Source organism: Giraffa tippelskirchi, chromosome 7 (assembly GCF_054371585.1).
Source record: "Giraffa tippelskirchi isolate mGirTip1 chromosome 7, T2T-mGirTip1v1.2.pri, whole genome shotgun sequence".
NCBI lineage: Eukaryota > Metazoa > Chordata > Mammalia > Artiodactyla > Giraffidae > Giraffa > Giraffa tippelskirchi.
The window spans coordinates 151,598,596-151,615,358 of record NC_137281.1 but is presented as its reverse complement, the minus strand read 5'-3'; the positions used below and the strand labels follow the sequence as shown (position 1 = coordinate 151,615,358).

General features: G+C 36.6%; 1 protein-coding gene across 34 annotated transcripts in view; it reads left to right on the top strand.

The window, feature by feature from the left end:
- CEP128 (centrosomal protein 128) overlaps positions 1-15,609 on the top strand; it is a 459,693-nt gene extending 444,084 nt beyond the window's left edge. For all 34 annotated transcript variants that reach the window (XR_014059627.1, XR_014059626.1, XR_014059628.1 and 31 more), the window contains 2 exons: positions 8,431-8,539; positions 14,468-15,609. Coding sequence is in view for 18 of the 34 variants with exons in the window: in XM_081510600.1 (XP_081366726.1) it covers positions 8,431-8,539; positions 14,468-14,595 (237 nt within the window). In the remaining 16 variants the exon portion in view is untranslated. The remainder of the gene's footprint in view (positions 1-8,430; positions 8,540-14,467) is intronic.
- The last annotated feature ends 1,154 nt before the right edge of the window (positions 15,610-16,763 follow it).

Sequence of the window (16,763 nt, the reverse complement as noted above, 5' to 3'; positions counted from 1 at the left end):
ACAAAGAGTCAGACATGACTGAGCGACTGAACTGAACTGAACTGAAGTTTAAACTAGTCCGTTGTTCCATGTCCATGTTGCTTCTTGACCCACACACAGGTTTCTCAGGAGACAGGTAAGGTGGTCTGGTATTCCCATCTCTTCGAATTTTCCATAGCTTGTTGTGGTCCACACAAAGGTTTAAACATAATCAACAAAGCAGAAGTAGATAGTAATTCTGGAATTCCCTTGTTTTCTGTGTGATGCAAGGAATGTTGGCAGTTTGATCTCTGGTTCCCCTACCTTTTCTAAACCTAGAAAAGGTTGTCTTGTACATCTGGAAGTTCTCAGCTCACATACTGCTGAAGCCTAGCTTAAGTATTATGAGCATAACCTTGCTGGCATGTGAAATGAACACAGTTTTCCAGTAGTTTGAACATTCTTTGTCCTTGCCTTTCTTTGGGATTGGAATGGAAATTGACCTTTTCTAGTCCTAAGCCACTGCTGAGTTTTCCAAATTTGCTGACATATTGAGTGCAGCACCTTAACAGCATCCTCTTTTAGGATTTTAAATGGCTCAGCTAGAATTCCATCACCTCCAGTAGCCTTGTTTGTAGTAATGCTTCCTAAGGCCCACTTGATTTCACACTCCAGGATGTCTGGCTCTAGATGATGGACCATACCATCATGATTATCCTGTTCATTAAGACCTTTTTGGTATAGTTCTTCTCTGTATTCTTGCCACCTCTTCTTAATCTTTTTTGCTTCTGTTAGGTCCTTACTGTTTCTCTCCTTTATTGTGCCCATCCTTTCATGAAATGTTCCCTTGATACCTTCAGATTTCTTGATGAGATCTCTAGTCTTTCCCATCCTACTGTTTTCTTCTATTTCCTTGCTTTGTTCACTTAAGAAAGACTTCTTATCTCTCCTTGCTTTTGTCTAGAACGCTTCATTCATTAAGGTTTTTATTTTTTTTAACCCTACCAAACCCAGGACCCCTGACAAACTGCATGCTTTCTTCACCATTCCCAATAATTTACTCAATAAGAGCATTAAGAAAGGAAAGATTATGAAGAAATTTAACTGTAAGGATACCATTGTTAATCATATTCAATTCAAAATTTGAAATATATTAGATACATAATGCCAGTTAGTTGTCTTGTTAGTTTGTAATAAATATGATGTAACTTATGTATCCAAACAATCATTGTTTCCTTCGAAATAATCACTTAAAGGGAATAAACATTGGTTCCAGGAACCGTCATTATAAAATATCTTTGCATCTCTACCTTTGTTTCTTAAGTCAGTGACACATTTTTTTGAGTACCTTTGTTTATGGCAAATATTTACCCACTGAGAATATATTTGGTTTCTGAAAATGGATTAAAATCATGTAGAGCCAAGTCTGAAATGGGTAAAAACAAAACAAAACAAAAAAAAACACAACAAGAACTGAGTATAATCCTTTTTTTTTTAATGAGTCACTAAGAATAGTACATTTTTACACCATAAAATAGCAATTGGATATAGGTAAATTTATCAAATGGCCTGATCCAACACAGTATTTTTCATGAGTCTGTTCCTTTGTGGCTGAATGTGGCTTCATGTTTATTGTATTATAATATAATTTTGGAAAAGATGGTTTGCATAGTTAGATGTTCTGATTGTTCAGTGGTTCTGCTTGGGTAGATTAGAAGTACAAAATGTCAGTGCTGAGAAATCTTAGGAGCTGATCTTGCCCAGCTCTGTCATTTTCTTGCATGAAGAAACAGAATGTGAGAGTGATAGTCTCCTGCTTCCACCTTCCACAGAGCAAACTTTCATTTTAAGAATATGATCATTATTGAGTTCCTTATTGCATATGGCACTGACCTGAACTGTGAAGATTAGGATGGGTAGGTGGAAATACAGAAAGCGTTGATCAAAGCCCCACCCTCATGGAAGTTAAAAGCTATATAATGGCAGCCATGCAGATTGAGTTTGGAAGGCTAACTTTAAGTAAACTGTCCAGTTAGAACTTTCAAATAGGAATAAAGTTTACTGAGAAAGAGGTTAAGCTTTTTCAAGCACTAATGGAGAGTTGGCATTTAAGAGTGAGGAACAAATGGAGGAACAGTGCATTGTTAGGCTAGAGACAAATTCAGGAAAACATTTCTGCCACAGATTCAGAAACACTTAAGTGTCTTTTCCTTTTCTCTAGGGGAAGAGTTGGATACATTAAAATTTTTTAAAAAATTAAATACAGTATTTGTCTTATAAACATTGAACTTACAATATTTCTGAGAGAAAAATACTTGGTGGGCATCATTAAATATTAATCATTAGAGATCAGTTTAGCAAAAAGATTTAGTCGGGTTGGAACAACTTTTAAGAAACCAATTACAATGTGTGTTATGAAAGAGAAGTGGAAGAAACCCAGGGAAAATATTAGAAATTGCAAGTTCCTTCACCCAGTGGAATTTTTGCAGGGAATTATGGCTAAATAGCTTGTTGAGACTTAAGACAGTAATAAAAATAGGTCCCTGTGCTAAGGATGTAAGAGTTGGCAAAAAGCAAAAGCTTGCAAAGAATCTTCCTTTTTAACCAATACTTCCTTTTTAATATTCAAGTATTTAATTGAAAAAAGGTCGAAATTAGAAATACCCATCTTATGGTGACCCTGTAACCTTTACTTCATAGAAAGTCCACAAATTAAATAATATATAATTGGAGAATTTGAAGATACTGTTTTCATATTCTGACATGTTGATTGTTCAAAAGGATCGTGAAATATTTTTCTTTTAGGGTGTTCTTTTAGGAATCATTTCATTATTTATTTCTAGGTAACCCTGGGGATTCTGGCAATCTTTTGAAGATTTGTAAAATGTTAAAACCTAAAGACATACAGCTGACCCTCGGACAACTCGGGAGTTAAGGACACTGACCCTCAGTGCACTTGAAAGTCCATTTGTAAATTGGAGTTAGCCCTCCGCATCCAGGGTATTCCTCATTCTTAGATTCAACAACAACAAATCATATTGTACTACAGTATATACTATTGAAAAAAAAATCTGTATGTAAGTGGACACAGCAGTTCAAACATGTGTTGTTCAGGGGTCAGTTGTTCATTGAGTCCCAATTGTATGCCAACAGCTACTTTAGAATGAGCTGACATGGGGTAACTAGAGCCAAAACCATGGATCTGACTATTATGTTCAGATGTGAAATTCTAAAGGCCTCGGGAAGGTGGAAGATGCACAGATAGAAAGGAGACTTAGGTTCTCAATCAGTGCTGGAAATCTTCACTTAATCATGCTTTCTATATAAAATGTGAAAGAGAAAAGCATAATAAAAGGTTTCCCACTAAAAGATGCTTAGATGATTACGGGCCAATAAAAGAAAGGAAAACTCAAGGGAAAGCAGACACACTCATATTTGCCCACTGATGCCTGGACTGAGAAAGACAGTGAGAAAGGACAGGAGTGGAGGTGTAGATCTGGGCATCTTGCTGAATGAACCAGATGGTGTAATGACAGCCTCAGAGTGTGCCTCCCAGAGGAAGGAGGAAGTCCACAAGGGTTGTCAAATCCTATTCATTCTTGCCAAGGTAGGGTTTTAAATTTCTGAAACAAAACCAACTGGCATCAAAGCATAGATTATATCTTTTCTGTTTACAGAAAAAGAACCTCATATTTTTAATGATGCAACCAGCTTCTTGGCATATGACAGTTAAAAATATGGCACAATTTGGAAAATGCAGAAAAAAATTGAAAAGAAAATAATCTATCTAGCAAATATTTTTTAAGACCTATTTGCCTAATTTAAAGGTGTATGTTTCCCTGTTCTTACTTACAAATATCTGTTTACATTGAAATCATTATTTGTTGACAATTTTATTTCTTTTTTCATTTAACATTTTATATATATAAATGAATTATATGTATATATATATATATATATATATATACATATATATAAATTTTCTCTATGATCAACATTATTGTCATTATGGTTAGGCCATAGTTTATTTCCTAATCTCATGTTGTTGAAAATTTAAGGTTTATTTCACCTTTTTTCTATTATAATCAATTGATTAATATCTTGGTATAAAAATGTTTGTCCATATCTCAAATTTATTAACCTAATCTAGATGCCTAGAAGTAGAAGTACTGGATGACACATTTTAAGACTGTTTATTTATACCCATTTTATCTAAGCTGTCTAATTTATTGGCTGAGTTATTCATATTACCTAATTACCTTCTTAATGTCTATAGGCATAATAGTATATCCTCCTTTCATTCTACGTATTGGCAATTTATGTTTTCCCTCTTTTTTTCCTAATCAGTCTCTGAAGAGATTTTTAGATTTTATTGCTCTTTAAAAATAACCCAGTATGGGTTTCATTTTTTCACTGTTTTTCTGCTTTCTATTTAATTGACCTTTGCTCGTTATTATTTCCCTCCTTTGACTTAATTTAGGCTTAATTTGCTGTTCATTTTCTAGTTTCTTAAAGTGGAAACTTGGATTATCAATTTGAGACTTCTTCTTTTCTAATATACACATTTTAATGTTACACATATCCCTCCAAATACCCTTTTAATGCCTTCTCACAAACTCTGATAAACTGTGCTTTTATTTTCATACAAGTAAAATTTTTAAAAATTTTTCTTTTGATCTCTACTCATGAGTTACTTAGAAGTATGTTCTTTCATTTCTAAATATTTGAGAATTTTCAGATATCCATCTGCTGTTGATTTTTTCCGTCACTCCATGTGGTCAGACAGCATCCTTTGTATAATTTCAGTCATCTTAAATTTATTGAGATTTGCTTTGCCACCAAGCATATGGTGTATTTTGGAGAATGTTGAATGTGCACTTGAAAAAATACTTTTAATCAGCTGTTTTGGGGCAAAGTAGTCTATAAATACCAATTAGGTCTAGTTGGCCAGTAGTGTTGGTCAACTCTTCTTTATCTAAATGTTTTATGAGAGAGTTACTGAGTTAAATGAGTTACTGAGAGACGAATGTCAAAATATCCAACTATAATTATGTGTGTGCTTCTGCTCAGTCGTGTTGACTCAGCGACTCTATGGACTGTAGCCTGCCAGGCTCCTCCATTCATAGGATTTTCCAGGCAAGAATGCTGTAGTGGGTTACCATTCCCTTCTCCGGGGGTCTTCCCAGCCCAGGAATCAAACCCATGTCCCTTGCCTCTCCTGCACTGCAAGCAGATTCTTTACTGCTGAGCCACAGGGGAAGCCCAATAACTATAATTATAGATTTGCCTACTTTTTCCTTATAGTTCTACCAGTTTTGCTTCATATATTTTGATACTGTGTTAATATGTACATACAGTTTAAGACTGTTATCCCTTTTCCTTAAATTTTTTACTTATTCAACAACTCATGTTTCTATTTTTGTATGTAGAAAATGAGGAAGTTTAATACAGTTGACCCTTGAACAACATGGGTTTGAACTGTATATGTCCACTTATATGCAGATTTTTCTGTCAATAGTAAATACTGCAGTACTACACAATCTGCAGTTGATTGAATCCATAGATGCAAACTACGGATACAGAGGGCCAACTACAAGTCATATAAGGATTTTTGACTGTACAGAGGGTCAGCACCCCTAACCCCTGTGTTGTTCAAGGGTCAACAATACAGCCTTTCCTTTCTAGCAAACCTATAATGAATGGCTTCCAGTTTCTTATGAAATTCTCATAATTAATGAAAACTGTATCACTTGCTTAAAACCTCTGGCTTTCATCTTAAATGAAACTGAACTCCCTTTTGCTACATGCAAACTGATGATCTTAAGTCATTTTAGGATTATGTTCATGCTTTTAGCTCAGAATAAATGGATTTTTATAAATATGTTGTGTGTGTGTGTGCAAGCATATGTGAAGTGAAAGTCACTCAATCGTGTCCGACTCTTTTGCAACCCCATGGACTATACAGTCCATGAAATTCTCCAGACCAGAATACTAGAGTGGGTAGCCATTTCCTTCTCCAGGGGATCTTCCCAACCCAGGGATCAAACCCAGGTCTCCCGCATTACAGGCAGATACTTCACCAGGTGAGCCACCAGGGAAGCCCAAGAATACTGGAGTGGGTAGCCCATCCCTTCTCCAGGGGATTTTCCTGACCCAGGAATTGAACTGGGGTCTCCTGCATTGCAGGCAGATTCTTTACCAGCTGAGCTACCAGGGAAGGCCATGCATGCATATTTATGTATATATACACACATATTTAGTCTTTTGAACTTTCTTTTGCATTTCATACATATAAATGTGACAAAGAAATAAAATATAAACTTGGTACTTAGTGCAGAGAACGACAGCTAAGTCATCAGATAGTCATGCTACGTGAGGCCTTACTGAATGGCCGGGCCTTGTTGTGAGGACCCTGTCTGGGCCACCTCAGTTCAGTTCAGTTCATTCCCTCAGCCGTGCCCAACTCCTTGCGACCCTGTGGACTGCCTGCCGTTGTTTCATCCAGGACCTTTGGCGCCATTCTTGACCCCTTCATCTCTCTTGACCCCACGGTCATCCTCAGTTCCTGTCTTTTAACTGGTGTTCCTGCTTCTTTGTTTGTGCTGCTCTAGCCTGTTTTCCACAGAGGCCAGAATAATCTTTGAGAAATACACATCAAAACATATCATTCCTCTCCTCAAAACCGTTGATTACCTTCTGATTGTACCTAAGTAAAAAAATCCACAAGCCAAACCCCACCTCGGGACCTCACTGCAGTCACTTCCCCAGACGCAGAGTGCCTAAGCTGTGGGCTTTCCCTCAGTTCTTCAGACACACCCAACTCTTTCTTACCTCAGCACCAGCACGTGAGCCTGGAACACCGCTCCCTCACCACCTCGCTGGGACCCCTCACCTCCTACTTTTTCCATCTTCCACCTATGAGTTTTCATCTGGCTGATTCATTGATTTGTACTCAGCACTCAATTATCACTCTCAATATCATCTCCAGAGGTAACTTCTCTGGACCTCAAATCTAAATGTATTTCTTCCTATTATTTACTCTTCTTTTTAGATTTCTTACCAGAGTTTTTAACTGCATTGTGTTTTGTATAGTTTGTTTAATGTTTTTCTCTTCTGCCACCTGAAGCTTTCTGGATCATTTACATCGATGTTTTATATTTGCTCTTTGACCAGCACATAGTAGGTACCAAGTAAGTAATTGCTGAATGAATGAATGAGTATGAGGAAGAAAAATGAAGTGTAGCAAATAATTAGAAAACATTTAAGAGGGAAAATATGCAATTGTTACTGTTTATCAATGAAAGGTATATTAAAGCATTTGTTTTCTAACCTATTCAGTTAGTAAAATTATTCAAAGATATAATTCCCTTTTGCAGCTAAGATTTGAGGAAAAGGACAATTTCATACAATCCACAAGGATTCATTTTTGTTTATGTATTAAATATTGTTGAATGAGTAAGAATATTTATAATCATGGAAAGCAGTCTAGGTAAATGTATTTAAAATCATCAAATTGTTTTTATTGACACAGTATTTCCACCCAAGAATTTGTCATAAGGAATATTGCTATATATGGGAAAGTTTATATATTTAAAGATATTTTTCACAGTGTTATTTATAGGAGTAAAATATTGCTGCTGCTGCTGCTGCTAAGTCGCTTCAGTCGTGTCCGACTCTGTGCGACCCCATAGACGGCAGCCCACCAGGCTCCGCCGTCCCTGGGATTCTCCAGGCAAGAATACTGGAGTGGGTTGCCATTTCCTTCTCCAGTGCATGAAAGGGAAAAGTGAAAGTGAAGTCGCTCAGTCGTGTCCGACTCTTAGCGACTCCATGGACTGTAGCCTACCAGGCTCCTCCATCCGTGGGATTTTCCAGGCAAGAGTACTGCAGTGGGACCACCTAAATGCCCAGAAAAGTAATACCTGAGTAAAGTATAATATATTCACTAGATAGTATATGAGTGGGGAAAAAAAAGTGAAAGTGTTAGTCACTCAGTCGTATTCAACTCTTTGCAAACCCGTGGACTGTAGCCTGCCACGCTCCTCTGTCCATAGAATTCTCCAGACAAGAACACTGGAGTGGGTTGTCATTTCCTTCTCCAGGGGGTCTGCCTGACCCAGGGATCAAACCCTTGTCTCCTGCATTGACAGGCAGATTCTTTACCACTGAGTCACCAGGGAAGCCCATTTATATTATTAAATGTAAATAAATGAAGAACACAGATTTTTACAGTTAAATTTACAAATCTTATCCATGGGGATGGGGGAGAAAAGTCTGGAAAGAAATATGTCATACTGTTATGGCTTTAGGTGATTTCCTTCTCTCTCTCTTTACATGGATTATAATATTAAATTCTGGTATGACATAGCTTGTATCTTGAGGTTCAGTTTTATTTTCAGTACATTTAAGTGGATCCTGAGCCTTACGTATTGCAATGATTTGAACTGAAATGCCCGTGCTCTCTGTTTTCAGGGTGACAGAAACTTTGCTGAAAGCTCCCATGCTTATGGGTTAGATCAGTCATCCTTTTGGCAGGATCACAGTCGCTTCCTGTCTAGTCCACGATTTTCCCACTTGAACTGTAAGTAATGATGCCCAGTACTAACTTTTAAATTGGATTTTAAAAAATTCAGTTCATGGAAAGATTAAAGTGAAAGACCAGAACATAATAGTAATATTCATGTTGTAATTTTGTAAAAAATTTCATTATGAATCATAGAAATAATGCCCAAGTACATTTGTAATATTAACCAACTTACTAAAAATATATGGAATCCCTTCTTTTTAGGCTTTACACTTCTCACAAAAACTTAAAAATAAATCACCAAATCTTCATTAAGCAATTTTTTTGGCATGGAGATTGCTAGTAACTGTGGATGAGTGAGTAAGGAAGTTAGATGGTATCGTAATAAAATCCAAGTCTTCGAAAAGTAGAAAATCTTTGCGTAGAACTATTCAGAAATATCTAATTTTGTACGAAGAATAAGGATATGAAGACTGCTACTGTGTAGGTTTCATACTGTGAATAATACACTGTAAATATTAATAAAAGGTTATAACATTAACGAAGTGTGGGTCTGTTGACCCGGAACACCATCTCCCAACCGCTTATGCTTCACCTTGGATGCAGTGTCCTTAAAAAAGCCTTCAGAACTCACAGTTTTAAGTATGGTTGCTGTTATGAGTGCTCACAATGCATTACAAATTTCCTTCGAAACCTTTCTTGGAATAATTATGGAATTATTTGCTATTTGAGTGACATTTTATTTACTAGTTCTTCTCTTCACCCAAGAGTGAACTCCATGATAGGAGTGATGTTTATACACCACTGTTTCCTCAGCATCCTATATGGAACTTGGCACATAGTAAATGCTCAGTTAATGTAACATGAATGAGTATATGAATTTTTTAATTTAAAGTCCACTTTTATCCAGGCCATTTGGGATTCAAATGTTAATAGATTCTTATTTAGATCATCATTTAGCTCTTCAATTTTCCATGAACATAGAGTTTGTACATTCAATTTGACAATGCTGTCATTTTAAAAAGCTAGGTTTCTATAAAATAAAATATCAAAATTAGCCACAAAGAAGTAGGTCAAATAGAAAATAATAACTCTCATTTTTTCTGATTTATATTCATGGATTCATTGAATAAATATTTATCAGTTTCTGACAAATGGTTTGGCTTCCATTATATCATGATTATTTTATTCCAACAGCTAAGCATTTTTCCTTTCCTGTCCCAACCATTTTGCCAAGTGATTTTATATATTTTCATAAACCCTCTGCTATTCAAACCTGGCAGTCACCCTTAAATTTGGATCATATCTCAGGTTGGTTCTGGTACCTCAGAATATGATATATACGTAGTTATCCAAAATTTTTATTTTTCATATTAAGCAATGGAAAATTTTCCTCAGGTCTGTTTGACGTCTGAAAACATGGAAGAGGTGGAGGTTGGGGACTGAACACCAAACACATCATGGTATCCCATCCATTCAGGCATTTAAGAGCCTGGAAATAAACAGCACCAGGATATGAGCACAGAGGGCTTTGTTCTACTGGTATTTAATTTTGCTTTTACAACTTGCATAAGGCTCCTTAGAAAGGTTCCTATAATAAAGTGGTTCGAAGACATTAAGGGGAAACATCAAAATTTTTAGAATTTTATTTAGTATTAAGACAGGCAGTAAAAGAAACTGTGTTTGGCTTTTCACTCAGTAGCATTTCATGACTAACCCTGGTCATTTCCTAAGATGTAGTACTCACAGGCTGCTATAGACTTCTATATAAATACATCGACACAGAAAATTAAGTAAGAATAAGAAAAAATATCATTGAGAACATTATTTGGATAAGAAAATACTTTATTAATCTATATTATATAATCTGACTGAAAAATTTAGCTTAAAAAGTAAACCTCTTTATTAATTTATTGATTATTTATTTATACATAACTGTATATTTTGCTACAAGTTTTATGATTTTCCTTCCATACCTACCTCCTCCATGTTTTTAAGGATACTTTAAAAAGTTTAATCATAGGTCCCTATTGTTATTCATTTTAGGTGATTTAATAAATATTTCTAGAAATAATATTTATTCTAATTTACTTTTCTGATGAACCTTGAATTTTCTGTATGTTTATCATGATGTCTTTTGGAATTGAATTATGATCACCCTGAATATTTCTACATTTTTCTAGTACATACAATTTCAGCTTAGTTATAGAAATTGTGCTGTAAATTTTCTTGACACTACAAAATTAAAAAGGAGATTTGTCAAGATCAACAAAGAGAAAAATGGAGCCTGCAGTAAGTTGATAATTCAGGGAACAGAAGACATCTTAAAAATATCATTAATGCCCTCAGAGGTACGAAGAAATAGTGCATCCAGTAAAAATAAGAGCAAGATACTATGAAAAAGGAGCACGAGTTAAGAGGTCTCAGAAATTTTAAATATGATAAACTAGAAAGGTGGAAAACAACAAAGTTGAGAAACCTCAAAGAAAGCAGAAGATAAGGAAAAGGGCAATAGAAGAGATAAGATATTCAGAAAAATCAATATAGGAAGGACAGATCATGATTAGTAAGAGTCTTGGAAAGAGAGAATAAGGAAAACAGAACGAAGGCCCGAAGGGGGCAGATGACACGGCCCACCCAATAAATGGCTATGGCACAGCTGTCGCCCTGAGAGTTTTCCTTCCCCTTCCTCCTGTATGGATGGATGCCCATGTTTCTTTGATCACCCCAGGCCTTCCTCTGCTGGTTTCAGTTCTTTTGTGGGAGCACATCCAAGAAAGGGAGGTAAATATTTTCATTTTCGTATTTCTGAGAATGGGTTTCTTCCATTCACACTTGGCTGAGACTTTGGCTAACTGTAAAATTCTAGGTTAAAAAAGATTTTCCTTCTGAAATCATCACACAATTATCTTCCAAAATCTAGTATTGCTATTGCAAAACCTATGTATTTTTCATTTGACTCCCATTCCTCTGACATGATCATTTTCACCATTGCTATCCCCCTTCACCCCTGGCCCGGCAACTTCTATTTAACCTCCATGAGTTTTGTGATGGTATGTCTCCCTGTGGGTCTTGTTTTACTGAGTTTTCTTCCTATTTGCTCTGGGTTGTTTTTTTAATCTGGACATTCGTATTCTTCAATTCTGTCATAGGGAAGGAAGAAACAAAATGTTCCACCAGGAAAAGCTTTAGGAAATAAATTAAAAAAAAAAAAAAACTGGATAGATTATTGGATTCATTTGAGCACTTAGAAAAACTACTAGTGGGCGCACGACAGGTTGATTGAGCCATTAGAAATCATTGAGGATGGTTACGGAGAAAGAGTAAATAAAAAAATATATAAACACAGGTCAATTAATAACTCCAGGAAAAAATGAAAAGAAACCTTGTCATAGTGGTTCTATTAGGTTTGTATGAGCCATATTTACAGTCAATATAAATACTCACTATTGACATAACTGGAAGTCCAGATGCAACTATATAGGGAGGATGGGGTAAGGGAAGTGGATGGGTGTGGATGCGTCTAAAAATGATAACTCAGAAAATAGCAATATAAGCTTCTTTTTCATTCAAAAACTGAAGTAAATATGGAAAATAAAGCTAAAAGAGTTGATTGTGGTTGACTCCAGGGAGCAGGTGTGTGGGGTTGGGAGGGATGGGGCAAGAGACCGCGGTCCTTCTGTGTAGTCCCTTGGTGCTGTTTGATATGTGTATGTATGGACACTCTGGCTAAAAAGTAATCTTATAAAAATAAAATGCTACTAAGAAAACTCCAGCTTTTATATCTGACTAGCATGTGCTGGATTTTCTTGTTAACTTCTGAATGCACCATGAAAGCTGGGGGCGGGGTTGGTTAGAGCAGCTGAGACCTGTGTGGAGACACGGGGAGTAACTGAGGTGCTGAGGTTGACGCCAGTTTCTGAGCCCACGACAGGCTCCTTCTAACTCAGGTTGTGATTTGCCCTGGATGAGGCTCTTTTGTCTGTGCTGAAGACGCTAAAGCTCTCATTCTACTGACTTCAGTGCCCTGTCAAAACTCAACAAACGAAAGCGTAGAATCACTGACCGTGGAAAAAACAAAGGAAATGGGAAAATACTGCATAATTTGTGGTCTCTGAAATGAAACTTAGCCTTAATGAAAGTTTGTTTTCAGTAGTAATTTATGTCAGCTTTGTGTAGTTCAGGTCAATTCAAAAAAAAGGTAGATGCCTCCCTGCCAGGAGGAAGGGGAGAAATGTATAAATTGTAAGTTTATACTACCATTGGAAATAGGAACACAGAAATCCGTTATTTAGAGCCATGATTACTACCAAATTTATCCTGGCTGGCTGGAAGCTATGGCCGTGATTCAGGACACTCTTTTAGAAGGCTTGGATTCCATTACCTGTAGCCTATAGACTGTGGGGGCTTAGTAAGGGAGACTTATAATGCCAGATTTTGAAACTGTCATTTTTACTTTTTATAAGTAGTGACTGACCACTAGTCTCCATGTATAGCTCCTTGTAGGCTAAAGGACACAACTTCAGGACAGGGCTTTCTCTCCCAGGGCCCAGACCAGACTGGATTGGAGTGAAGTCTGGAGCAGACTGATGGCTTCTCAAAATCTCGAGGGCTTTGAGATTCAAATGCCAAATGTTGGTGGAGTTGATATCTATAAACGCAATTTTAAACATAAATGCAGATTGCAGTTTTTCTATAATCATAGCATTGTTGTAAATAATGTTTATTTAAATAAATGTATAAATAAATAATCCCAGAAAGAAAAGACTGTGGTTTTTCATAGGGTTACTTTAGGAGTTGAAAGTGAATCTTACATATTAATTTAACTTGAGATTCTTAGAAAAGCAAATCACTGAAAGTTAATAAAAAAGAAATTTTTCACTTCCTTACTTCAGATCATGTTGCTCTAAAAAGAAGTTAGTATACTTAATGTGTGTTAAAGGTGAAATGATAGAACGTACCTGGACCAGGACTTTATATTTAGTGATTGGGAGGTTATAACTGAACTAAAACCTGAATGGCAAGAAGAACCAGCTGAGTGAAAATTGGGCGGGAAGGATTTTCTGAATCCAGGGGCAGAATTGGAAAGACCCAAGAGGGAGGAGAAGAGGGAGGAGAATGAGTGAGGGAGAGAGTGATTGGGAGACAGCGTGGTAGGAGATGAGGTCCCGCGGGAGCCTTTTCAGCCACCATCAGATATTTGGATTTTATTCTAATTTTGCTGGGAGGCCACGGTGGGTGGGGAGGGAAGGGATAACGCAGCAGAGTGACATAATCTGATGAACATTTTAGAAAGGTAATTCCAGTGTGTGGAAAACGGGGCAAGAGGAAAATAGGAGAGAAAATGGTGGCTTGGGCTGGGATGATGGTATTAATAAAAGAGATGGTGTGAAGCAGAAGGACTCGGGTGAAATGGGAGGCAGACTCCTCGGAACTTACCCTTAAATCAGACTGGTCCAGCAGGCAGGCCATGGCAAGGAAGGAACCAAAGTTTCAGAAACTGGGTGGATGAGTATATCATTTTCTAAGATGAAGAAGAGCAAGGGATAGGCAGGCGTCAGAGATTAAGAAAGCAAGTGTGAGGACTGACCGATATATTTGGATGTAGGCATCTGGAGCTCAGAAGAGAGGTAAGAGGTGGTAGAAAAACAGTAAACCTAGATTCCGTATCTAGTCTCAGTTTCCTTTTGTGTAAAACAGAGGTTTCTATTTCTTCAGATTTCTTCTTCTAAAAGTCTGTGTGCTTTAATGTCTCTATATCAGACACCCGTCTTCTACCCTCACTCTTCAAATCCAAAGCAAACAAATCACATGAATATGTGTTTTTTTTAACATAGTAAATTATTTTATTCCTCAATTGAAGATTTGTTAGTCCATGTAGCTTACAGAAAACTAGTAATCAAATGCAATGATTACTTATAGCTTTGTCAACCCAGGGATTATATTCATCCAGGTTTATTTTTCTCTTTTCTCTTACCCTTCTAGCATTTGCCCAAAGAACAGTTGCTCCAGACTCCCCTTCAATCAAGGAAGATGCCCCAAGTTTACTGATGGATGGAAGAAGTCCACAACCCAGAAAGGAGGAATATGAGAGCAAAAACAGCAAAATGTAATTAGTTACTCTACCTGAGTGTTTTACAAATAATAGCATATGTATCCTTGCCAGTTTGGCCCAGATAGTCTAGCAGACATGCCTTCAGCTTCTGCTCTTCAACATTGCCAAACACTGGCTGAAATACAGTGCAGTTGGTCTTTGTGGATGATATAAGTTAAACCAACCCAAATAATATCAGCTCGTGAATGACATACAGCTAACTTATTGGCACCTTACACCAGCAGAGAAAGAAGAATATTTTTCACCTTGCATTTTCCATTTTCAGGTGTAGTCAGTCACATTTTTCTGACCAAAATTTGGATTTTTGGAGGTCTTTCAAAAATGACTGGCTGAAAAAGAGGAAAATGAGTTCTCCTTGAGGCAGAAGTTGCTGGCACTTTGAATTCAGGGAGCATTTATATACAAGTGATTTTATTTTGATGCTTTCTCCCTCATAAATTATCATGTGTTATAACATGTCATGGAGATATGCATATATAATATTAGACAGTCCACTTTATAAACACTCAGGATTGTTAACATCTACCATCTCAGCAGTCTGTTACTACATGCAGTATCTTAAAATTATTTCCAATCATCCATTTTTGTAACAATGAAGAATTTACAAATGAAATCTGAATTGTTAAGAGTTATAAAGAATTTGTAGCATAGTTTATTTATTTGTCTTTTTGTGGCCAAATATCCCACTGTGATCACTCCGGTCATATCCTGGACCTTCTTTGGTTTACTCTGACCAGAATCATAGCACCAAACTCCTTTGTCCATGAGATTTACTTTTCAAGAGTTCTAGTATAATCTGGTACTATCTATCTGAATTCTTTGAGTATCTTAAGAGTCTTTCTCAACATCAGAGTGTTTTTAAGAACCTATTCTCTTTACATGCTGATTTACCAGTGAAGAAAGATTTTTATTAAATGCTAAATAAGAGTGAACAGCCAGTAACTAAATCCCACTGGGTCATGATGGAAGGACTCTGAATAGAGGCAAGGGCAATAAAGCAGTATCTTCATAATGTGCGTTACATTTTGTGTTTGTTCAAATCTACTTGCTTTTTAGAGCTCTCACATTTCATAAAGATGTTTCTTGTTCTACTCACGATGTGTTTTCCTAACTTACGGTATTTAAATGTGCAGAAGAAATGTCATTCTCCATGAACTTAAATGCAACAGTTACTACAGAAGACAGAATGTTTTATTTCACAATTTACCGATGTAACGTATACAACCTCTGATAATGCAGCCATGCATTTTATCATTTCCAAAAACCTTTTACTGAGTTGTTGCTATAAGCTAATAACGGTGTTAAGAAGGAAAAAGAGACCCCAAAACAGATGCGCATGTCCCAAACTTTATTTGGCATTAGGAGTTACATGAGAAAGGAGTGATGTGTTCATGCTGGCTGGAGAAATTCTGGAGTAGACACCACGAAGCGGGCTTGATTTGGTTGTGTCTCACCTTAACCTTAAGACCTAGAGCTGCTAGCTAATGTGCTAACGAACACCAGAGGTTTCATTGCAAGTGGAATTAGTACTCTTTAGTGATATCTGGGATATTGAGAAATTAAGTCAGTATTTTCATTGATGTTTTAACTAATACCATTTTTATCTATGTGGATCTAAATGACTGGGAAGAAAATAAGGGAGAAATTAACAGGTTTTACTTAAATCCTATAGATGTTAGACAGCTTTTCATTTAATGCATTAGTAGGAACTTCATGTGGTCCATTCTATTTAATAGAAACTGATCTAAAACATTATTAGCTTTTAGTGGGGAAAAAAAGGATAATAAGCTTTTATTTAAAAACTCTTTGGTCATTAGAAAGAGTTACATCAGGCCGGTTAAGCCTGAAAAGTGGAGGTAGCTCAGATTATGTACTTGGTACATCCTTGAAAACATGTTAGTTGATGATTTTATAACAGAGAAGGATCTTTTGAAAGGGCTTTTTTTAATCTGGAAAAAAATAAAGCGTTATATATTATTGAAGGCCCTATACTATGGTTGGATGAATGAAGGTGTCTGACTTTAAGTATGGAACACACAAGAACTTCAAAGGCAAAGTCAACATTTTGTGAGAAACAGTTTTGTCGAAATTCTTTGGCCCTCTGTTTATGTGGCGTTAAGTCCAGGGACCTGTCTCCTCTGAGAATTTTTCCTATCTCTTGCAGTC